Source organism: Odocoileus virginianus, chromosome 5 (genome assembly GCF_023699985.2).
Source record: "Odocoileus virginianus isolate 20LAN1187 ecotype Illinois chromosome 5, Ovbor_1.2, whole genome shotgun sequence".
In the NCBI taxonomy this organism is placed as follows: Eukaryota; Metazoa; Chordata; class Mammalia; order Artiodactyla; family Cervidae; genus Odocoileus; species Odocoileus virginianus.
The window spans coordinates 4000176-4025272 of record NC_069678.1 but is presented as its reverse complement, the minus strand read 5'-3'; the positions used below and the strand labels follow the sequence as shown (position 1 = coordinate 4025272).

Genomic DNA, 25097 nt, shown 5'->3' with positions numbered 1-25097 from the left:
GTGCACATACTATGTAATTCATCCAAATCAAGTTCAAATATTGGTGATAGAGATCAGAGAGTGGTTACCTTTGTGTGATACTGAATGGGAAGGGGCATGAGGAAGCTGGAGATGTTCTATGTCTTGATCTGGGTGGCAGTTATTTGGGGGTACACATATGTAGAAATTCATTGTCAGTACATATAAGCACTTAACCAAATTTATACCCTCAAAAACGAAAAGTAAAAGAAAAAAAGAATTAGACCATCCATCCTGATTTCATGTACAATAATAGTCACTGTGGCTTTCCCTACAAGCATTCATACTGATATTCTATTTCCTAAGCGTTCCAGAGGACCTTCCTCTCCCCAGGGAAGGCATATATTTGAGAGCTCTATCCTGGTAGACAGTGAGAACCACACTTGTATCAGACAGGGACAGAAGGGGCAAGGCAGAGAAATACTGCGTGTAGGAAGTAATCTTTTCCCCACAACCTAGCAGGTTAGTACAAGCTCCAAAAATGTTTATTGATAAATAACAAGTTATTTATCAGTTATTTATTGATAAATAATATTTACCAAACACTTTACATTAGGCACCGCACTGCTAGTTTTCCATTTTCTTATTTAATACTTATATAACCCTACAAAGCTGTTTCATTTTTAGTTCCACCGTACAGGTGAAGAAACGGAGATTTATGGAGGGTTGGTTAAGTTACTTGCCCAGGGCCTTACAGATAGTTAGGTGGTGAATGGAGATTCCAACTCAAGTTAATCTGAATTTAGAATCTGGACGCGGAAACCACTTGCTATCGAGTGACTGGACGGCGTCCAAGCCCCGCCTGCATGTTGTATAACATACACGGCTGAGCCCTGTGACATTCCGAGTTGGGCTGACGCTGTCACGGTTGCCAGCCTTGGCGATGGATTCCTCCAGGCCCTCAGTCCCTCTAACCGCACACAGGTGGTAACTGCGCCAGAGAACCAACTGTGCCGGTCCTTTCCCCAACGACCTCCAGGCAATTTGCGTGGGGAATCAGGAAGGCTCGCCCTGCTCAGCAATCAGAAGTTTTCCCCGACTTCAAAACACACGTCGGAGGTAGGCTTGGGGGTTTCACTCACCACTCCTAGAGACCTAAAGCGAAAATCCACAGAGAAGCTAAAGAAAAACAGGCCTGCGAGGGAGCGGACTAGAGATGGGAAAAACTTGGGTGAGAAGTTATGATAGGAAAGGGGGGAAAGAGGGTAGCGGAAAGTGGAAAGAAAGGAGTCCCATTAACACCAAAGTTATGGGGTTGTCGACGCAGCCCCTGTCTATTGCGCCTGCGCAGTGCTACCTTCTTGGGCACCCCAGCCCCTTCCCGCCGCCGAAGATTTACTCGTCTCTCAGCAACCATTCACTCGAGGAGCCAATCAGAGGGCACCTTTTGCCCTGCCCTTGCCGTCAGCGCCCAGGCGGAAGGATCCTGTGGGCGCCGGCTCCGCCCCGCCCCGCCCCTTGCTCCCCCGGGAGGGCAGGCTAAGGGGCGGGGGCGGGGTGGGGGCGGTGGCGGAGGGCGGGGGCGTGGTTAGGCCGTATAAGAACGGAGGGGGCGGCGGCAAGACGGCTCACTCAGTGCCGCTGCCCGGGGGCTGTAGTGACCGCGCCGCTCCTGCTGGGGGGCTGCCCACGCCAAGGACCTGCCTCTGTGGTCTCCGCCGCCGCCCAGGTGAGTCCACGGCCCCCTCCTCTAAAGGTGCGAGGATGCGCAGTCCCGGAGAGCCGCGCGCTCTGCCTTCGCGGGGGTCTACCCTGGCCCAGCAGAGCTCTAGTCTTCACCGAGCCGGTGGGGGCGCGGGGACCGGAGGGGGTGGGTACGGACAGGTGCCGGGCCCCTGCTCTCCCTTTGCCTCCAGCTCCCGCGACGTCACCCCCGCCCCCTAGACGGACCAACCCCGTGGGCCAGGCGAGACGCTCCGAGAGGGAGCTACAACTTTCCAGAGACTTCGGCTGGGGCTGGCAAACTTCAGCGAGTTCCTGCTGCGCGCGTCCCGCAGACTGCGCAGTGGCCGGGCGCGGGCCGGACGGCCGAAGAGTGTGTGATGGGGGCCTTCGGCTCCTTCCCCGGGTCCGACGGCTCCCGCGCCACCCCTGCCTCCCTTGCGGTCATTCGGGCTCGCCCCGGCGCTCCCGCGGGCTTGCATACCTTGGCCAGCCGGCCAAGAGCGAATTCAAATGCGGCGGTTTCGGAAGGCGCAGTTAGGGACGCAGCGGTCCGTGACTGTATCTAGCCTGGGAACCCGAGACGGGTTTTGGAGGAGAGGGCGGAGATCCCTAAATTTTCCTGGGTTTTCACTAGACTGGGAACACCGAGAGCCGCAAAGCGATCCAAGCGAGTGACTGGCGCGCCGCTGCTCCTCTCTCGGAAACTCGTCGGGAATACTGCGTCGGTGATCTGGTTCCTCCCCTTGTAGGAGTGAAACTTGCTTAGCCTGTCTACTGAAAGCCACGGCCGTCAGCGGACTCGGCTAGCGGAGCCGCGGGCGGCTTAGAGGCACGGTGCCCGGGAGGTGTCGCAGTCCAGATCGCGGAGGTGGGAGGGAGTCGGAGGAGGGGGACGAACCTGAGGAGATACAGGTTGGTAACCTGCACACCTAAACGCAGAACGCTTGCCGAGAAAACAGAACGGAGCTACCTCGAAGGAAAGGGAGGATTTCCGGGGAAATGCCTGGCGAGTTTCTCTGAAGAATGCGAGATGACCCGAGCTCACTAGAACCGACTGTTAGGGATGGACCTCGCGGGAGGGATCCGCTCAGTCGCCTTGCCCGCCTGCCCCTTCTTTCTTTATTTATTTTTCTTTTTGGTCCGAAGGGAGGCTTTTGAAGGGCTGACTAAATCTTTGTCTTAGGTAGGGACCAGCTGCCATTTAAATGTCCATTTGTTTGTAATGGAGTTATAACGTGCACACCGTGGAGTGTTACAGGGCACTTATTACAGGAAGCTTTATAAAGACTGTGTAATCATTTGTATTGTGACAGTTGGTATTCAGGAGATTTGGTAGGGAGGTTGGGAACCTGAAGCTCCCCAGGAAGTAAAGTGAAGATCATTAAATCCTCCTGAAGTAGGTTCCTGGCCTGGCCCAGCTGCCTGCAGCGGGTGGTGATGGTGGGGGTGGGATGTGAGTGGCCATTGTTGGCTACACTAACCTTTCAACGTGAGTAACTTGGCTGGGAAGCCAGCTGGGAAGTGAGCCAAAGCCGTCAGGGTGGTAGGAGTGCTTACCAGGAATTGTTCCTTCTTAAATCCGCAGAGGTGTTATGGGGGGACTGAGTCCCGAACTGGAGACCCTGAGACCCTGCTATCCAAGGGGGTGGGGTGTGCACTGGAAAACGCTGACTTTCTCCCTTTCAGGGAAGCTTGGAGGTGGGGCAGCAGGAGTTCTGCCCTTTGACATTCTTGTTTGTGAAGATAGAAAATTTTAGTATCTCTGGAGTCAAGCTTTTACTTGAGATAACTAAAAACTCGTGTCTTAAGGTATACTGACACCTTTAGAGTCCACTTATTCTCAATAAGGAGTTTTTGTAAAGCAGATTTGGGTATATTGTATATAATTGTTCAGGTAGCTGGGGATAACTTTAACATCAAAGTAAAAAAAAAAACAAACACTTTTTTTTCTGCCTCTAAATTGTTACCCCAAACAACAGTCCCAAATTTTGTAAGTTACTGTGTGTTCAGGGAATAAGTAGCAGCACTCTTTGAGTTTCTTCCACGATACCTACCTTGTACCCAGAGATTAAGCTGGGGCAATTGAAGGAAAGGATTGGCTGGCACTTGGCCTGTTTGTCAGAATGGCCATGATTTAGTCCAGCACCCGGGCTCTGCCTACTTAGCATCCTCAGCTCTCCTGAGAGTGCAGGTAGCCACCCAATCACATCCTGAGTTACAGCCGCTGGCCGGCCCCACCCCCACCCCCAGCAGTGCCCCACTGAGCCTGCGCGTGGCCCTGTTCAGGGCCAGACCAGCTTGTACACATTGAGCACTGCCCATCAGAACAGAGAAGTCCTCACATTTAGGAGAGTCTGAGGAACTGCCCGGCAGTAAAGATAGCTTCCTGTGGACTGGAGCGTCCTTGTTCTCCCAGTGCCAGAAACTTGGCACATTCGATGCAAAATTAGAAAATAACACGATTTTTTCAGCTGCTCGATTATGTCGTACCCTTGTCTGCATTTTCATCTTTGATGTGTCGTGTGTGTGGTGTCAGTCCCTAAAGAATGACAAGCCAAGAACAGTGAACGGATGTGGTAAACCCTTGCAGTCTTACCAAGAAGACATCTTGTAGATACCCAGGACTAGTTTCATGAGTTAAGTTAAACCTGTGATGTTGTGTTTGGGTTTCACAGTCCGTCCCAGACTCTGGGCTGCATCTTGTTGTTAAGGGATGGGGGTAGGGCTTAAGGGGAAGCCACGGCAGAGTCTGATGTTTCTTGGGATAAAACATTACTCCAGTTAGATAAGGTCCATTGCTTTTGTGTGTGGTCACTGAGGTAAACGAGGCAATATAGAAAAATGCTTTCTGCCATCTTGGTGTTTTGACTGTAACATGTTAAATAAATTGGCATAAGCAGTATTGTGATGAAGCCAACACCTCTGTGTTTCAAGAAACGCTTCTGTGTTTAAATTCATTTGGGTACAGCAGTAGTGCGGATCTGTGATGCTTCCGGAGCTTCTGGTCTCGAACTTTTTTATCCTTTCACGACATGCATTAATGAGGAAGCTTAATTTTGGAATTTTAATTGTTTAGAGGAATTCTAAATGGGAATGGCATCTTTCTATAGCCCCAACTGTATAAGAAAGCCTTATGAATTGTTTAGAATTCATAGATTTTGTGCAGCTGGGCCCTGTAGCCTGTTCTAGAACTGTTTGCAGAACCTCTTGGAACAATAGGGGAAAACAAATGTGAAGAAATAATTGCTGACGTTAAACAACTCTCCATGTAGGATGTTTTTTAGTCTCGGAGCCTTTGGGAGTCTTGGTCACCCAACTGTGTAAAGTGTTTATTTCTTGGATAACAGGGACCGAGTTCGTAAGTGGTTAAGTGCTTCCGAGGCAGGCGTTTGTGCCAGGTGCCAAGGAGGCCAAGGGAATGGTATGTGAAAAGGCCCGTGGAGATGCTCTGGATGCAAATGGAGCTGGGTCAGCCTCAGAATGTCCCTGGGGCACTCGGATTTTGCCGATTTATTGCAGCCACTGGCACGTGAGCCCCAGGGGCAGGAGTCTGTGCTCATTGCCGAATGCCGGATGCGGGGCCTGTGTACCTGTTAACTAGATCTACTGCCATTCCTCCAGAGAGGGAAGCACCTTTCAGGGGATGGTGTCCTGGTGGGCCAAGGTGCTGGAACACATTTTTGGATCGAAAACTGCAGGCCCAAAATGCTGGGTGGCTTCGGGGCCTCTTTAAAAACAGAGGCCTCCAGGGTGTAGGTTTGGAGCCCATGGGCAGTGACGACTAATTGGCCGACAGCTGGAAGTCCTCAGGCCGAGCTCCAGAACCCACTCCCTTCAAGCTCTTTCCCTCTGTGCATCCACCCAGCACAGCCCCACAACGCTCACTCAGCCTTTCTCTCTCCATGTTCACTCGGCTGCTCGATCTGCTGAGTCTTTCTCTTTTTGAACTTTTTGTTTCCCGCTGCCATCGCTGACCTGGTTTCAGTCTGCAGACAGCTGCTTCATGAGAGTGGCAGCCCAGCGCCTCTCCCTCCCCCTCGGCCAGCTCTCCACCCGCCAGCCACCTCTAGCACCTTCACAAGCTCATAGGCACTACCCATCCCTCTAGAAGACTGGCTCCTTCTGGGACCTGTACCTTTCCCACCTTCCATTTGTTCCTGACCTCCCTTCCTAACTGCCCTCCCTTACCTCATGGAACACACATTCAAATATTTGAACAAGCTAGTGCTCCTCCTCCTTCCCCATATTCTGTTTTGACCTAGTTCTGGACCCTTCTCAGAAACTTATGTTCTTACCCCACTGGGGGATGCCCGTATCCCACCCCCTCCTCATCAGTACTTCTTTACAGTTCTACCTTGTACCTTATTTTGTTTCTTTTTTTTAACCTGATGTTAACATTGGATGAGCACAGAAAATTCCATATCTGTGTCTATATTCACTCCCTGTAAACGCATTTTGAGAAGAAAATTATCCATGAGCCTTGAACTAACTGTTCCCACCATCTCGTATTGGCATCGTAAGCATTTCTCGCCCTGTGTAGCCCTTACTAGAATGTGAGGAGGGGTGATCCTCCACCTTGCCTGGAATGCTACCCCATTCCCCCAGACATACCCTGTTTATCCCTGACCCATGCTTGTGATGGTTGAGGTTGTCAGGACCACCTCAGTCAACTGACTCTGCGTTGGCTTGGCCAGCCCTGAGATGAACTGGGTGCTGCCTGCACCTGCTGTGTGTCCATTGCTGGCCCGAGGGTGTTGGGTGAGGCATGGGCACTTCTGCTGTCTCCCTTGCTAGCCCCTTTGCTGTCTTCATCCTTCTCCACTCCCCCACCCCTCCCCCACCTCTGAAGCTGCCTTAGTTGTAAGGACACCTGGGTTCTGGCCCTGGAAGCACCACTGTTTCTTCAGATTCGACCTCTTTAGTTTCTTCATTGTAAGAAGGACAATAGAGATATGAATCACGATTACATTCCTAGTAGTCACATTACAATAAACAGGTGAAAAAAATTTATTTAACCCATCATGTCAAATATTATCTTTTCAATGTGTCATCAATATAAAAATATTAATGGGTTATTTTACTTTTCCCTCTTGTATGGGGTGCTTAAAATCCAGTGTATATTTTATGTAGACAACACATCTCAGTTTGGACTTGCCCCATTTCAGGTGCCCTACAGCTTGTGTACATTATCAGGTGGCACAGATCCAGGCCATCTGCAAAAAATGTTTCATTCTCAAATCCTGATTCTCTGTGCATGGGAGTCAAGAGTTAATAACAGGAGGTTTTAGAGAAGGAGTGTGAGCTAGAATGTAAGCTCTGTGAGGGTAGAGATCTTGGTCTCTGCTTCCTCATGGATCGTAAGCTCCTAGAGCAGTACTCGGAATGCTGTAGGCACTCTGATACCCAAAAGAACGAAAGGAAGCTCAGTCATTGTGGCCTATTTACTGGTGATCATTCACTGTGTGTGTCAGACCTGACATGGAATACAGGATGTTTGAGTCCTAGTCCTGCGTGCATTCTCTTGTTTTTCTATAGTTTTATAGAGAATAACCATAATATTATAGAATTTCAAAGAACTGCAGGTAAAATTTTCTGAGACTGGCCAGGGAGCAGGAATCCAAAATTTAATTAGTCAACAATTAAAACTTGAAAATGGGAGAAGAAATAGCTGTTATGTAAAAGGTGTCTACAAGATGCCTGATAACAGCAACTTGTTTGATGCTACTTGGTAAATGCTAATTTGATGACAAGCATCCCAGTGAGCCATATACGTGATCGGGCTCACACAGTGGGGGACACCACAGACAAGGGGGTGGTTTGGCCATTGGTGCAGAAATAGACATCACTCCATGGTCTCATTCCTTCATTTTAATCCTATCCCTTCACTTCCTCCCCGCCTCCCCATCCTCCTACCTAATAAATTTCTGTTCTTAGCAGTATTTATGATGATATCAGAGGGACCACTGAGCCTGGTGATCTTTACTCTGGCCGCCACCATGCTCAGTACCTGGAGGGTCAGGTACCTGCTATGTGAAAGTTAACTCTGCAGGGAAGGATTTGTGCAAAACTAAAACTGGCATGGAACTGTGTATGTAATTAGCATCCTCATGGAAATGAAGGCAGCTCCTGCTAGGTGTCAGTGAAGGGGGTTGTATATGTTCAGAGTAGGAGAAGTGCTGTGCTGCATTTGAGCAACTGAGAGTTGATTGTCCCTTTGCTGATAAGGCCCAAGTATGCTGCTTGTGATGAGATGGGGCTTTTAGCTGACTGAGTTGTCCGTTTAGACAGCTGACAACTGTTCAAAGCTCTGAACCAGAAAGTTAAATGGTAAAGTAGCTTGTGGACATAACCCTTGATCAAACCTGGAAGCTCTCAGCCCTTATACCCTATGGATTGTATGTAAACTTGTTCATCTTTATTGTAAGGTCTCCTTGGAATCATCCTATTTTCTCAGCCTAGTCAATGTCTAAAACTGTGGGACTGGCTCTGGGGATCTCTTTAAATGAGTTCAGACTGGTAACATCTCTGCTTCAGAAAGAGGCATTTGGTAGGAGGGAGGGAGGTACCCAGTAGCAACAAGGATTATTTCCAGTTGTGTATGTAGCACTTAATCATGCTGACACCTTGGAAACATCAAGGCTTCTATGCCTCTCTCCCTTCCAAAGATATCTGTGTTCTGATCTTGTTAATATTTGCATTTGCCACGATTCAGGGTATTCCTTTAAGCACTTGAACTTCTGTGGTGTTCCTGTTGTAACATCTGGGCCAGTGTTTTGATTCTGTCTCATGCTGTTTTGCTGCCACAGCATGACTTCTTCCAGCGTTATCTCTCCAGCCACACTTGCTTAAGCGTCCTATTTTGAAAGACAGGAGCGAGCTTTCTGTTTGGAGTAGGGTGGGTGTCTGTGGGTGGGGCCCAGGCATTGATAGCTAGGAAAAACTATATGTTGGCATCAGTGGGGAGGGGCTGCTTGTAGATGCCTCTCTCTGGGAAAACCTGGGCAGAGCGAGGGGGCACTAGCCTCTGTGCCTGCTTCCGCTTCCACCTGGGAGACTCTGCCTTTGGCTCAGGCAGCATTGCAGTCGCTGTGGGAACTGAACCAAATTTTTTGACTCTAGTAAACATCAGAGCTAAATGGCCAGGAGGAGGCTGATAACTCTGAGAAAATAGATTGAGGCTTCTGGCTGAGTGTGCCGGAGCTGGATGAGAAAAGACCACCTGCTGAGTTGTTGTCTCACTGACCCGAGAACTGGGCATGGCTTTGAGGCAAGGGGCACTTTTTTCTTCTGACTGAGGTGGAGTGTGTCTGCAGGTGGCTGAGTGAGCAGCTGTAAACATTATTGTTGTTGCTCAGTTGCTCAGTTGTGTCCAACTCTTTGCAACCCCATGGACTGCAGCACGCCAGGCTTCCCTGTCCTTCACCATCTTCCGGAGTTTGCTCAAACTCATGTCCATTGAGTCAATGATGCCTTCCAACCGTCTCATCCTCTGTCGTCCCCTTCTCCTCCTGCCCTCATTCTTTCCGAGCCTCAGGGTCCTTTCCAATGAGTCGGCTCTTCACATCAGGTGGCCAAAGTATTGGAGCTTCAGCTTCAACATCATAACTTCAGCTGTAAACATAATTTCTTGGAAAAATTCAGCAAGGAATGTATTTACTTATCCTTTTAATAAACAGGGCATTATTGTATCTGGTTCTGTTGCTCTGGGCAGTTGACTAATGTAAACTCTTACTCCATATACATAAACCACAGGTGTGCGTCTTGGTTATCTGTGACTTTGTAGTGTGTTTTGGGCTGGTGGGAGAGCTTCCAGAATGTGGCTGCCTTGCAGGTGGTGGGCTGACCCAGGGCCCTGCCAAGGGGTTGGCAGACAGAAGGCTTCCTCAGGCTGCTCCCTGGTCCTAGATAACTTCGACCTTCACCACCCTAGGAATTCAAGGAGTGAAGGAGGATTTCACTGCAGAAGACTGAATCCCTGTTGACCCTGGTTTTTCTGCTTTCTGCCCACTTATCTGCTGCAGCATATATCAAGTCCATGGTCACTCCAAGCGCCTGACTCTCTCTCGAGGATAAAAGGTTGTCAGGGGTCATACTGCATGCTGGTGGGAAAAGAGGCAGGTGTCCAGCCTTAGGTTCAACGTGCAGGCGTTTATCAGTCTGTTCCAGGCTGTTTCTGTTTTCAGGTGTGTTCCAGCTCTCCATCCTGCATCAGCCCTTGGGGTTCTGGTCACTTCTTGCCAATTTGTCTACCTCCTCTCCGCAGCTCCAGTGGGATTATCTGTTCTTGGATCCCATCAAATTGCCCTCTTGTCTGCAGGGAGTATCCTGTTCTGTTGCTTCATCAGCAGATTCACAGTCCTGATCTTCCAGCCACCAGAGCAACTCCCAAAGGCTGCTCCTTTATTCTGTGAGCAGGGCATGCACCTTAGTTGCAGATCCAGACCCGGATCAGTTCATTCCTAAAAGCTCCTTCCTGTGCTATTACTGTTTCCTCTTAATGCTCAGCAAGCTGACTGCCCCAGCTCCTTCCATTCCTGGCTTCCCTCTCGCTTCCTGACTTGCTTTCTCTGAAATCACCATCACGCCTGACCTGGCCAGCATCCTGGAGCTTCCTCAGAAGGGAGGATCCCAGGCCTTCACCTCTCAGCCAATGTTGCTTTACGACATGCATTCGCATGACTGTGTAGCATGTCTGTACTTAGTTACGTGCAATTCTGGTGGCTCCCACCAGGCTGGGTACACCCTCACATCCGTGATGCTTTTGAAGGTGAGTGTTCTGTGCTGACAATTGTTAGATTCTCTGGTTCTAAAGGCCTTGCTTGGGCAGTTGCCGTCTGGCGTTACTCCACCTAGGGGGCCTTAGCACTTGTGGCCAACTTCTTTGCCACCGTCTTATAACAAAGCTTCATAGCTTTCTTCTCTCTTTTCTTCTATTGCCATCTTCTTCCTACAACTTCCTGAGCAACCAGCTTACCTTCAAAGCCGTGCTCCCACCCCAGCATGTACACCAAAGCTACCCACCTCCCAGGAAGCCTCCTAAGTCCCATTTCTGTCTCCTGAGTGGTGTGTCCTTGGACAGTTAACGTGTAGTCTCTCTGTACCCTAGCTTCCCCACCTTTAAAAGTAAGGAAATAGTATCTCCCTTGCAGGATTGTTTTAGGAATCAAACAGGTTAATCCCCATGAACTTCCAGCACTATTTTGCTGCCTGTTTGTTGTCGTTCAGTCACTCAGTTGTGTCCGACTGTTTGTGACCCCATGGGCTGCAGCTTGCCAGGCTTCCCTGTCCTTCACTGTCTCGCGGTGTTTGTTTGAACTCATGTCCATTGAGTAGATGATGCCATCTGTTTGGGACATTGTCAGATATTTGGTTTAGTGGCTCATAGGGCACCTGGCCAAAGCTCTAGTCCCATTTGGTGTCCCCTACCTGCAGCCATCTCTATAGGAAGAACCCCTGGAAGGCTCTGCACCTATTAGTACTGGCCAGAGCATCTGAGCACATGGTAAAACTAACCCAGTGAGGAAAGGATGTGGTTGAGAAATAGTTAAATGTTTCTGTTTTGAAACAGCTGATGTGCAGGCACTGCCCCCCCCCTCCCCCGAGAGCTGGGATTTCCTGCACCCTGGCAAGGGCTTCGGTTCACTGGTGCCTCTCTGAGGGGCACCTCTAAGCCACCGAATCCTGACTCACATCTTTTGCTTAGCTGGAGTCTGCAGTCAAGCTGGCAGTGAAGGCTGGTTGACTGAAGCTTTGCTGTCTTTAGTGTATATGGTGGGGATGAGGGGTGATGGGAAGACAAGGTATCATGGTTACATAGTTAGCAGAAGGCAGCTTTCTCCCTTATTTGGATAAGACCAATAAAATTTCTGTTTCAGAAAAGATCACTTTGGTAGCAGCAAGAACTGGTCATCCCAGTGTACATGTGGTTTTGTAGCATGAGCTTACTGTCCTCTCCCCACCTGCCACTCACTACTGGCAGAACTCGACCTGGGTGGAATTTGCCACCAGTTCTGAGAGTCAGAACATTAGCTCCAAGTTGAGGACCTGGTGTCAATTCACTTAATCTTTCCTGATTCTTATTCTTTGTGTGGGCTTCCCTGCTGGCTCAGATGGTAAAGAATCTGCCTGCCTGCAATGCAGGAGACGGGTTGGATCCCTGTGTCAGGAAGATCCCCTGAAAAAGGAAATGGCAACCCACTCCTGTATTTTTGCCTGGAGAATTCCATGGACAGAGGAGCCTGGTGGGCTACAGTCCATGGGATCCATGCAAAGAGTCAGACATGACTGAATGACTTTCACTTTCATGTAGAGTGCTTGTAAGGATTAATGGGGTTAGGCATGGAGTGGCTTGTACTAAGTACTCTTCTGTCTGCTTGCCCGCACACCTCTACACCATTATTTTATAGGAAAAAAGAAATAGGCCCAGAGCTGTGGTTTCCATTCACTCAGCTAGATGAGGGAAGGGGTGGGATGGGATGTTATGATGGGTGTTGCCATCTGCTTTCACTTCTGTTTAAATTCTCTAGGCTTTTATAAGCAAGGAAGTAGTTCCTTTTTGCTTAAAGTGCCCTTGGTTGTACACGGAGGAGAAGAGTTCATGTGGAACGTGGCAGCTATGGGCACATGGGTGCCCCCAGGGCCAGGAACCAGGGTGGTGAGGGTCTTTGTTCCACATACACACACCTCCCTGGGACTCTGACACCAGGCTTGGTCCACTATCCACAGCCGGGTCTCTGACCCTGAGCTGGAAAGGGTCACTAGGAAGATCCAGACCATTGAGGTAACACCGGTTAGCAGTATGAGGGCATGTTGTCATCAAAGGAATGCTGAACTGGGTTGAGTTTCTTTGTGTTCTTAAGCCCACAGCAGGGTCAGGGGCAGAGGAGCCGCTTAGCTGTCTGCGGGCTGGATGGAGTGGCTGCCATAGCCAAGAGCACCCTGTTTCACACTGCAGTTTTCCACAGAACCTTCTGGGACTTCCATGACAAACGTCGGGACCTAGACTTAAATATGTACCAGTCTTTAACTTCACGGATGTACCTCTCCACACGTGCTGAGGGCTCTGGGTACTTCTAAATGCCAGGCACACAGAGGAATCAATGCCGATTTGACACTGGCCCTCGACCAAAAGGCTTGAAAGTATTACGAGTGCTCTTAGCGTTTGTCTCCAGCCTGTCCACCTGCCTGTCCTTTTGCTCGCCTGAAGTCCCTTCATGCTTTCATAGTCTTTGTCACTCCAGTTTCTGGGGTCTAGATAAGCTAGGGAGCAAGACTGAAAGTGAAACTGAAGTTACTCAGTCGTGTCCGACTCTTGGCGACCCCGTGGACTGTAGCCCACCAGATTCCTCCGTCCATTGGACTCTCCAGGCAAGAATATTGGAGTGCATTGCCATTTCCTTCTCCAGGGGATCTTCCTGACCCAGGGACTGAACCCAGGTTTCCCACATTGCAGGCAAACGCTTTACCCTCTGAACCACCAGGACTGGAAATGGCTTTTTTTTTTTTCTTTTCAATGAAGGCTCAGACTGGTTTTCAGATCCAACTGCCTTGAGTGTGCTAGGCAGTGGGAAACAAAGATAAGTTAGACATCCTCTTGTCCTCAGGGAGCTTGGTGTCATCTTTTGGGCTTTAGTTCATCTTCTCCTCTTACCTTGTGCTGCCATCTCTGCAAAGCTGTTTTCCACTCATGTGTGTATTTTATCCTGCTGCTGCAGCCAGATGCTAAAAGAAAAGGGAATTTAAGAGTGCCTAAGATAGTTGTTCATCATGAGCCAAACTTTTTAGAAGATTAAGTAGCTTAAACTGAGCAGGCAACTGTTCATCCTCATTTGTGCCTGAAATGGTGCCTAAATTTTCAAATCAATGAGAAATAGTGGTTCCCACCTTTCCCAATTTCTATTGAGCAAATTCAATGAATATGCTTCTCAGACAGTAAAAGGGCAGTAAAAGGACAGTAAAGACAGTGAAAAGAGAGTAAAAACACTTTCATTTGAATTTACCAGGCTTCAAATTATTTTGTGTTCTGTTTACTATTTTGTTAATTCTGCTAATTAGAATTTGCCTTTAACCAGGGCCTTTCATGAGTTGAGACTGTTTCAAGTAATTCTCTTATATGGGGATTATATCAGTGTTAATCTCTAGTCGTTAAAAACTGTTACACAAAGTTCTGGTGTGTAATCTAAGCACTGAGGCCTATGACTTAGATTTATTCTAGTCATGCCACATTTGTCTAAGGAACTTGTAAATGTACTTTGGTATTTGAAATTGTTCGGCTGGATGAGGGAAAACAAAGGATTTATGTCTAATAGGCATTGTTAACTTATTTGGGACACTTCTCATGAGCTAAACCACAAATACAAACACAACCTAAATTTGAACTTTCAATAGCTTCAAGAGCTTCTCCAGATCTAAGTCATGATAAATTGAGAGAATTAAAAACTATATCATGGGGACTTTCCTAGCGTTCCAGTAGTTAAGACCCTGCTTCCGCTGCAAGGGGCATGGGTTCAATTCTTGGTAGGGGAACTAAGATCCTGCATAACAAGCGGCATGACCAAATAAATAAATAAAAGCTTTTTTTTAAATGATGTATGTATCTTCAACAAACAGAGAAAACCTCAGGCTTCACGACTGAATCTAAAGAGTAACTAAATGGACAAATGTGTATAGACCAATTCAAGGTTAGCCAAAAAAGAAAAAACAACTATACCATGGACTTAGCATATGTCCCACGCTGTGCTTTTATATAGACTGTTTTTTTTTTTTCTGAGAATTAACTCCACTATTCATGTATGTGTCAGAAGTTGTTGACATGGAAGATGCCAACCACAGGCATCTTGGGTTCCTGAAAAAGTGTTTATTGCATTTATTAAGGTTCTTGCAACTGCAGCCAATAATCAGCAACACCATGAGGATAGCTATTGTTGTTCAGTCGCTCAGTTGTGTCCAACTCTTTGTGACCCCATGGACTGCAGCACGCCAGGCTTCCCTGTCCTTCACTCTCTCCTGGAGTTTGCTCAAATTCATGTCCCCTGAGTCGGTGATGCTATCTAATCTCATCCTCTGTCGCCCTCTTCTCCTCTTGCTCTCAATCTTTCCCAACATCCGGGTCTTTTCCAATGAGTCAGCTCTTTGCACCAGGTGACCAAAGTGTTGGAGCTTCAGCTTCAGCATCAGTCCTTCCAATGAACATTTAAGGTTGATTTTCTTTAAGATTGACTGGTTTGATCTCCTTGCAGTCCAAAAGATTCTCCAGAGTCTTCTCCAGCACCACAGTTTGAAAGCATCAATTCTTTAGCACTCAGCCTTCTTCATGGTCCAACTCTCACATATAGCTATAGATATACAGCTCTCTCACTATAGCTATGTGTATAGACATAGCTATAGTACATCTGAAATGGGAAACAGTAATTCTTGTGAAACTACAGAAAACATTTTTGTGTGCTAAATAGAATGACACTAGATGAGATGGCTTACCCATTGAAAGTCATTTTTTTTAAATAATATACCCACAGTGGATGTCGTCTTTTAGACAACACATAAGTAGAAAATTGCATAAAAGCCCTTCCAGATCAGAACTGTCCCTCCCCCTCATCCTGCCCCTCTAGGGATAAGTTTTTAGGCTGAAAGTGGGGGAAGCTTCTAAGTGCATTTGATGTTGATAAATGGGTGTGGGGATGGTGGGATGGGCTGCAAGGAAAGGAATTAAAGAGCCTAAACAAGGTAGCACATTAGAAGTTTCATAGGGGAGAGATTTTGGAACATGGCTCATAAGATTGTAACTTTTTTCAATTAATATATATGTAAGTTCCAAATTCAAAAGAAATAAAACAAGTTTTCTTTGTACCCTAGCCTGGAAGGGGTATTTGATGTAAGCTGAGCTTATGTATTCTTTCAGGGATTTTTGGTTGTATAAGCATAGACTTGTGCCTTTACACACACAGTTTCAGACTTGCTTTTTTATTAATCTTGATAAGCATTTCATATTCATACAGATAGAGCTACCACCATTCTTAGGGACAACTGCATGCATTTGTATCCTGTTGTATAGACGCATCAAGTCATTTAACCTTTTTTACTGATGACTATTTGTAGCTTTATAAAGAATACTTCAGTGAATATCCCTGTGCATACTTGCAAGTATACTCATAGAATAAAATCCAGGGTAGACTTCCCAGAAGTAGAATTGCTATGCCAAAGAATAGGTCCACTTAAAACTGAGAGTCCCACATTGTTCTTCAGAGGGACCCCATGGGCAGTGTACCAAAAGTGTCTGCTTTTTGGTCTTTGCTAGTCTGATAGATAAAACTGATACATGAAGTCTAAGTTTGCCCATCCCTTAAGGTAAGGTTGAATATGTTATAGGTGTCTGAGCCACTGTTATATCCTCTGCCCTTTCTTTTATCTTAGGGTTCTAGTATTTCTGATGCATGAGAGCTGCTTATTCATTAAGGAAGTGAGTACTTTGTCTAATATTATGAGTATTTTCCTACTTTTGTCCTCTCACTTCTTTATAGTGTTTTCACCATATAGATATTTTAATTTTTATATAGGCAAATGCATCAATTTTTGTGACTGCTGTGTGATTTAGAAAGGAATACCTATTCTGTGTAAATTTACATAAATTTAATGTTTTTTTCTAGTACTCTTAGGGCTTCATCTTTTTACACTAGGAGATGAAGTCTTTGATTCATCTTTTAGATCTTAGATTGACACAAGCTAAGAGCCATCTTATTTTTTAAATCTAAATAACTACCTAGATGTCTCAATTTTCCCTTTTCTATTTTGAATGCCTTCTTTATTATTTCCTTCTGATTTTTAAAAATTCTGTTTTATAAATTTGTCCATCTTTTTGTGTCAGTACCATGCTGTTTCAATTTTTGTGGCTTCATAATATCTCCTACCAGGCTAGTAGACCTCATTCGATTTTTTCATAACATTTTTGACTGTTCCTCCCCCTCCTCCCATTAGAACCTTACAAATTTTCAGTCTAAAATAGATTCTAACTTTGAATCTATGACAAGTTCAGAGATTTAAAAATATATGAAAATTTTCATGCATATGTACTCCCCCACCTTCCCACTGCCCCCTCTGCCACCCCCCGCCACCCCCAAGAACAAGTGATAGCTTTCCTCATATTCTCCCAGGTCTAAGATGTCCTAGTTCTGATGTTAAAAGTCACTGTTCTAGAGGTGGGAGCAGTCCTGACTTTAACTCTAGATGACTTTTTTTTTTTTTTTTAAAAAACAAGTCCTTAAAAGTGAGGACAAAAGTGATTCCTACAGGTATTCACCTCTACAGGATTATTGAGTTTCTTCCTGGAGATTTTCTTAAAATTAATTGTTCCTCCTTTTCCAAGTACTGATTGAATCGCAGTTCCTGTGTTGCTGTGACTTCTCATGCCCATATCAGAAACATGAGCCTTGGAAACCCACTAAGATCAGATACACAGTGTAAAGCAAGTTGTATTTTTATCGGTAAGTCAGCATGCCTGGCAGAAATCTATGTCACAGAATCATAATTTAGCAGGCTGTCAAAGCAGAGTTGGAGCCATACTTTTCTATAATCATTTGGACTTAATTGTGTGGTGTCCTGCAGAGTTGGACGAGTGTACTTCATGCTCTGCCCATCATCATTAAAGGGACCGTAAAGAACCAAGTGTATCTGAGAGCACATTAAAGAGACATCTCTACTGTTCCACATTTGACTTAAAGCCAAAGGCCAGCCGCAGTAAACACCAAGCATTTCATCACAAATTTCGGTTGGTATCCTTAACTTAGAAGTGCTTTGATAGGATAATCTAGATAGCCCAGGGCTTTCTAACGCTGTCCAAACAGGTTTGCAGGGAAAATTTCATCTTCCCCTTGGCAAGTATGCTTCAGCAACAAGCAGAAGGGCACCCATCCCCCATCCGTCTTCCTGGAGCCAGCTTGGATCACATGGTCATCCACCTTCCCATTGCCAACCAGCAAATTCAGTCCCCTAACCTCCCTGCTAAAGGGAGCCTGTGATCTCACTTGAGGAGAGAGGCGCATGATGGCCAGATTGGACAGCTCACCAGTTTCTCGACTGCCTGCTGCCTTCTACCACACCTGAGCACTCTCGTTGCCTTTCTGCTGGCTTGTATCCCTGCCCCATAAATGAGCTTTTCTGTGCCCTTCCTGTTTGCCCCAGTCAACGAACACGTCTTTCTTCTGCCTTCATATTACATTTTCTCTCTCGTACTGAGATGTCATGTTGCCACTCTCCTTGCTGGCCAGCTCCTGGGAAGCGGCTTGTCTTGGTGTGTGCCGTAGCGCCCCCAACACAGACCGACAGCCGCCCCATCAGTCTGAGCTCTGGATCAGGCAAGGGCCCCTGGCACCACCAGCACAGGGCCGAAAGCCCAAGTTGGAAGCCCAGGCCTACGCATGCTGGGTGCGCTTGCAAAGGCGGCAGCTTCCAGTCAGCGAAGCTGCAGGTCCCTGGGATGGGTTTTGTGTGTCTCCAAGTCAGAAAAGTGAAGCGGTTGGCAAACCTCTCTGCTGCGAAGTCTGAGGACAGCACCTCAGTCTCTTCCATCCATCTAGCTAATGCGTGGCCCATGTGGAGCCGCTGCACCTGGACTTTCTAATATATCTGTTTTTCTCACTCCACATCAGGATTTCCAGGGATCTGTTGTTTTGTTTTCTGAACAGTATAAGGTAGTTGAAAGTTACCAGGGTAACTTTGTGGTTCTAGCAGTCGATGTTGGAGAAGCATGCTTTTCTCCTACTGCGTACGTGCTCAGTCGTGTCCAACTCTGCAACCCCATGGACTGAAGCCTTCCAGGCTCTTCTGTCCATGCGATTTCCTAGGCAAGAATACTGGAGTGTGTTGCCATCTCTTTCTCCAGGGGATCTTCCCCACCCAGGGATCGAACCTGTGTCTCCTGTGGCTCCTGCATTGGCAGGTGGATGGACTCTTTACAACTGAGCCCCCAGGGAAACCTTTTTCTCCTAGTACTGAGTGCTAGCTTTGTTTTCCTTGGGTAGGTTGAAGGGATTCTTTTTCAAAATAGAGTTGAAAAATCACACTTCCCCGAGGAGTTTTTCCACATCCTGGGTGGGGCCTCCTTGCTGGGTCAGCAGTTCCAGTACTTAGCTGACCTAACCCTTTGTTCCTCAGGAATTTTGTCATTCAGACAATTCCTTGGCCCAACCCTGGATGACAGGAGTGTTTGTTACAGGGCTGACGTCTCCTGAAAGTGAAGAGGGTACCAGCATACTTGATTCTAGCAGGACTAAGCCTAGAGTTGAGAATCCAACTATTCACGGGAAGAAGAAATCTTCTTTTGTGGGTCCTGTGTTCTAAGCCTAGAGTTGAGAATCCATCTACTCATGGAAGGAAGAAATCTTTTTTTGTGGGTCCTGTGGTCTGTGTTGGCATTGTGGCCTGGGTGTCAACCAGCTCAGGATGTAGTTAGGGAGCCAAAAACAGGAGAGGCGATTTCCATGGAAAACAAGGAAAATTAGCAAAACCTAAAGACCCTCTGTTGAATAATGCTGTGTTTTGGTTACTTGGTTTAGTGAGTTTGTCTGCTTGCCCTCACACACAGATTCTACCCCCACCCTACCCTCATGAAGACAAAACGGGCAAAGCAAACACACCGCATAGAAAACAAAATGCTCAAGTTGTCAGATTGGCACAGGGTAAGCTTATGTATATTTTGACCTCACTCCACATGGGCACTGTTCTAGACGTGTTTAACTCATTTAATCCTCACCACAGCACCCAGCAGTATGTACGCTTTACCACTTGGCAGTAAGGAAGATGTTCAGAGAGAAACCAACCTCATTTCTGAGTCCCCGGAGCTGCTTTGCCACAGAGAAGTGAACCCTAACTCTGTTTCTCCCCCCCTCCCTTTCAGTTTCCCTGGCAACAACATCCCCCAAGATGGCAGAGGAGAGCAGCAGTACCAGGGACTGCGTGTCCTTCAGCGTGCTCACCTGGGACCAGGTGAGCCGTCTGCACGAGGTCCTGACTGAGGTGGTACCCATCCACGGACGAGGCAACTTCCCCACCTTGGAGATCACACTCAAGGACATCGTGCAGACTGTCCGTGGCCGGCTGGAGGAGGCAGGCATCAAAGTGCAGGATGTCCGGCTGAACGGCTCTGCGGCCGGGCATGTCCTGGTCAAAGACAATGGGTTGGGCTGCAAAGACCTGGACCTCATCTTTCACGTGGCTCTGCCCACAGAGGCCGAGTTTCAGCTGGTCAGGGATGTGGTGCTGTGCTCTCTGCTGAACTTCCTGCCGGAGGGCGTGAACAAGCTCAAGATCAGCCCCACGACCCTGAAGGAGGCCTACGTCCAGAAGCTGGTGAAGGTGTGCACAGACACGGACCGCTGGAGCCTCATCTCCCTCTCCAACAAGAACGGGCGCAACGTGGAGCTCAAGTTCGTCGACTCCATCCGGCGCCAGTTCGAGTTCAGCGTGGACTCGTTCCAGATCATCCTGGACTCCCTGCTTTTCTTCTACGACTGCTCCGGCCATCCCCTGTCCGAGCAGCTGCACCCCACGGTCATCGGGGAGAGCGTGTATGGGGACTTCGAGGAAGCCCTGGACCACCTGCAGAACAGACTCATCGCCACCAAGAACCCCGAGGAGATCCGGGGCGGGGGGCTGCTCAAGTACAGCAACCTGCTGGTGCGGGACTTCCGGCCCACCGACCAGGAGGAGATCAAGACCCTGGAGCGCTACATGTGCTCCCGCTTCTTCATCGACTTCCCCGACATCCTTGAGCAGCAGAGAAAGCTGGAGACCTACCTGCAGAACCACTTCGCCGAGGAGGAGAGGAGCAAGTACGACTACCTCATGACCCTGCGCAGGGTGGTCAACGAGAGCACCGTGTGCCTCATGGGCCACGAGCGCAGGCAGACCTTGAACCTCATCTCGCTGCTGGCCCTGCGCGTGCTGGCCGAGCAGAACATCATCCCCAACGCCACCACCGTCACCTGCTACTACCAGCCCGCCCCCTACGTCAGCGACGGCAACTTCAACAACTACTACGTGGCCCACCCCCCGCTCACCTACAGCCAGCCCTACCCCACCTGGCTGCCCTGTAACTAACCTCGAGACCCGAGGGTTTCCGCAGCGGGGAATCCCCCTCCACCCCCCACCCCGGGTAGGGCAGGGCTCTCAGTTAGGGGAGCCTCCTTCTAGATGTAGGTGTTTGGCTTTTAAAGCGGAACTCAGCTCTGATTCGGCTTTTTTTTTTTTTCCTTTGTGTGCCCATTGGAATGGGTCTCCAGTGTATCATGAGCCAATTGTAAAAGGACCTGCTATTCCAGGGCCACTTTGGAAAAGGCTATAGGAAGTATGACCTCTCCACATCTTTCCAAGACAAAGACACTAACATGCCACGTCCTGAACGTCTGAGCTCCGGGCAGTTGTTGAGATTGGGAAGCACGTGGGCAGTGCGAGAGGTGCCTCAGTTGCTGGGCTCCTCACTGGAGCCTAGGGGAGGCGATGTCGGAGGAGCCCTCACTTGGAATTCTCAGCACTTAATGTGAAAGTCGTGTGGATGGTCTTATTTTCTTGTATCTGTTTTAGTCAGGCAGAAAAAAATGATAAACATGAGGGTGCTCTTGTGCCTTAATTTTTTGTTCAAGGGGCTAAACTGCTTATGTTTATTCTCTGTCAGTGGAGCTGAGGATTTGTCTCCTCGATAAACCAAAGCCGATAGCTGGAGAATTTATGATCTGGTGGGATATGGTTTATGGTTTAGATGCTATGCTATCTCGAGGAATTGTGAGGTATTGCTGAGAGAAAAAAAAAAAATGACCTTTTCTTGAAATGTAACTTGAAAAACAAAATAAAAATGTGCAACTTAACGTTAAGTAGAATTGTGGTGGTGGTGGGGGGGGTGATTGTAAATAGGAAACGTGAATGTTCAATCTTTCTTTTCTTAAGTAAGGAATTCTTGTTGAATGACACTTCCTCCTGTTTATCAGCTCATCACTTTTGTTTTGCTCTTCCCAAGACGAAGGACGGTGCCGAGTCTAGAGTCATTGACACGAGGGGCTTCCCATGTTTTAATTGGAAACCCATTCTGGTCACATTCCAAGTTTGACTGGCTGTTTTTTCTGGAGTACTTTGGCTGATTTTTGTTTTTGTTTTTTCTTTTCAAAAAGTAGTGGTTTCCTTCCCCAGGCTTTTTGGACAGCAGGTGAATTGCAGGAATGTCAGTAGATCAGAGTGACCTGGGGAATGGGCCGCACGTGTGCAGACTGTACTGCTCACACAAGCACCAGGTACTCGGAACCTGGTTTAAAATTGCTTTAGATTCGCACCTGCCGTCCCTGTGCTGTGTGGGAGGTGGATGCTCCTTCCATCGGTGGGGCCTCGTGTACGAGCAAGCCCCCAAGGCACCTCGAGAGGATTATTTCTGGTGTATTTGGGAAGAATTGAGAGAATGAAGAAGAATCTTCCTTACGCTGGTAGATTGACCATACTTGTTTATACTCGCACTTTAGAAGGAAAACAGTGTTATTCTCTAGTCTGAAGCAAGCTTAGTAAATGGGAGAATTCTAGGCTACTGTTGCTTTCCCAGTAGGTTTAGATAAGGGACTTTGTGTTTTGAAGCTTTTTGTGGGATCTCTTAGAAAGCATCACTTTAGGGTTATCAAGGGCAGAGAAACACCATGTTGCCAGCCAGCTTGGTTTCTTACGTGATTTAATCAAATCCATGCTCCTGATTTGGGTGTTTTCCTGTGGCCATAAAAACCCCAAGCCCTGAGTGATTGTTTTCTCCTTGCTTGAAGCAATGAAGTTACCGTAATGTTTAGTAGAAAAGGAGTGGTTTACCTTTTTCTAAAGATTATATTTTCAGGGTTTTTTGTTGTTCTTGTTGTTGTTCTGGAATGTGATGTCTTGGTCCTCTGGAAAGCAGATCAAGTGTGACTGAAACCCAGGGCTTAGTTGGTATCCCTGTTGTGGACAAGGCGAATAGAAGCCACTTCTTAGTGTAACCAGCTCCTGTTGCCTGTGAGCCGATAGTTACAGTCGAATCCGCTGGCTTTTGAGTCAAGACTGGTTCTGCATGGAGCGGGCCCTGGGGTGCTTCAGTGTTAAAAAGGGCAATGAAGAGTGAACCCCAGCTTTAAAAACTATGTGATCATCCACGTCGTTAAAAGGCTGCCATTGTGGTCAGTTGGCAACATGTTTGCACAAAGATAACAGATCTGTTTAACCAAAGCTTTGAAATGTGATGAAGCCGCCAACATAAGCACTTGCTCACAGAAGTCAGTATTGCTTCCACTGGAAGGCTCATGGATCAGGGTAACCAGGGTCCAGATTGAAGATGGGGTCAGAACTGCATCAAGTAATTAAATTTCCAGTTTGTCCTTGGAGTTCTTTCTACTTACCTTTTTTCTTCTTGTCTGGTACTAGTCCTTTAAGGATGAAAGGAGGCACAGAAGTTGCTAGAAATCTCAAGCCCCTGAGTTCTTTACCACCACTGCACGATTGCCCTTCACCTGAAGTTCTTAGTCAGCCCAGCCGTTTTGAAGTTTGAGAGCAGACCTGTGTTCTAGAACCACCAGGGTAAAAAAGTGCACTCACCGAAGCTATCTCTGGCCTGCTTCGGAATAAACCAGGTAACCTTGAATTTCAGGTGTCTGGAAATTCTAGCTGGAACCTGCCTTTCGTGCTGCTCGCACAAGCACCAGGTACTCAGAACCTGTACTGAGTCCACCGGTTCCTCTTCTTTGTGTGTTGAGTAATGTGAAACTTGGCAGGGGCCAAGGGCACTAGAGTTCAAGTGCAAGTTATAATATAAACACAGGCAGCCTCACTTTGGCTTCAGGGCTCTGAGCAGTTTTCTGATGCTTTTTGCAGGCATGCAGCTTGTTAGCCCAGCCTGCTTCTTGGAGTCAGGTTGAGCAGCCACGGTATTAAAGCAGTACCTTTCCCCCCTTGTGTTGGCGGAAGAGGACGCATCAAATTCCTGGCCTCGAGCTTCATCTCACCTTTAAATCTTCCCTTGGCAGTGGGATGCTGTTCCTCACTCCATAATTTCAGCTCTGAAACCAAACTGCATCACTGACACCTTCAGATCAGGGTTCCTGCTGACTGCATGTGGGAGGTGGCATGGCTCACAGCTGGGGGGACCTGGCAGGTGGGGAGATGTGGGTAGGAAAGATGCTAGGTTCCTAGTATGTGGTAACAGATGTGGTTTGGCATTCAAGGTTTGTTTTTGTTTTTTTTTTTCCCCCAGTTTGACTTTTTTTTACCCCGTGGGGATTAGAGTCACAGGAGAGCTGTGTGTGAACCTGTGTTTTGTGGTGATGCATTAGTAATGAAGTTGCTAAAACCCCAGATCTTCTTGTCTTTCACCCTCTGCTAGCCCCAGTCCATTAGCTTCACAGTAGATTACAACTAGTACTGCTTTGTGAACTTTGGGAAGTGGTGCCACTCAAAAGCGACCTCCTAACTTTAGGAACACCTCGTTTTCAGTTAACCTTCTGGTCCCGGTGCCTTGTTTTAGGATGCAACTGGATTCTGAGCTCAAACTTCCTCTTCCAGAGAACAAATGAGAGTTTTGTAGTTGTGAGCAGAGACCCTGATGCTCCCCAGGGAAGTTGCTTCCTGGGTATCTGACTGGGGCTCCACACTGGGCAAGAACCCTTGGGGTGGACTCTGTGAGGTGAAAGAGCTTCCAGTTGCCAAGGTTGGGTTTGGCTTTTTCATCTGGCAGAGACCAGAATGTCACAGCTGACTTTGGAACATACTCTGGTTTGGCCAGTTCCATTCAGAGCACCGGTGGAGGGGTGTGTAGCAGGGGATATATTTAAAAAGATCAAGCAACCTTTCAGGATTATTTGTGGAGACTTACAAGGTGAGGATCAGGAAAGAAAATGCTTTTTTTTGTGAGGTCAAGTTCTAAATCTTGTTTACCTATCACTTAAAAAATAGTTTTAAGTGGAAGCAAAAGAAAATGCTTAGAGTTTTGCCTGGGCTAGTGGGAGTTGGTGCAAATCGTCAAGGGTGTTTGCATAGGAAGGTGAGAAAACCATCCACTAAAGAGGAAGTCGTTAAATAATATGGATCTCTGGGCATTTTAAAACTCAAGCCATCTGGTCTTTTTTTTTTTTTTTTTTAGCAAATTAAAAGAAAAATTGCTGCTTTAGGAAAATTAAGTCTTTATCCATTAATTTCCAAATTACTATAGATGAAAAGATACAAATTAGATTAAATTGAAAGATTTTTGTAATTCTATTCTTGCATAGCCTTTCCAATATTAATCTCTTAGGTTGTGTGAGGTTTCCTCTTTGGTGTAATGGCCACTGACCTTCTCATGGGATGCAGGTGAAATCACTTGTCAATGCAAAATGTGTTAGAACTTGATGAAATAAAGCTTTGAGTTTGAGAAATAAAGATTTATTTAAAAAGAC

At 47.3% G+C, this 25097-nt stretch overlaps 1 protein-coding gene across 7 annotated transcripts; it reads left to right on the top strand.

The window, feature by feature from the left end:
• The first annotated feature begins 887 nt into the window (after nucleotides 1-887).
• Nucleotides 888-25097, top strand: TENT5C (terminal nucleotidyltransferase 5C). Of its 7 annotated transcripts, none has more exons than XM_020906165.2 (4): nucleotides 1604-1687; nucleotides 16093-16138; nucleotides 17281-17443; nucleotides 19571-25097. In XM_020906165.2, the coding sequence occupies exon 4, from the start codon at nucleotides 19597-19599 to the stop codon at nucleotides 20770-20772; it is 1176 nt and encodes a 391-aa protein (XP_020761824.1). In that variant the 5' UTR covers nucleotides 1604-1687; nucleotides 16093-16138; nucleotides 17281-17443; nucleotides 19571-19596; the 3' UTR covers nucleotides 20773-25097. The 7 variants fall into 7 exon arrangements, with proteins under 7 accessions (XP_020761828.1, XP_020761827.1, XP_020761824.1 ...); XM_020906162.2 differs by lacking the exon at nucleotides 17281-17443 and adding an exon at nucleotides 17042-17159; XM_020906163.2 differs by lacking the exon at nucleotides 17281-17443.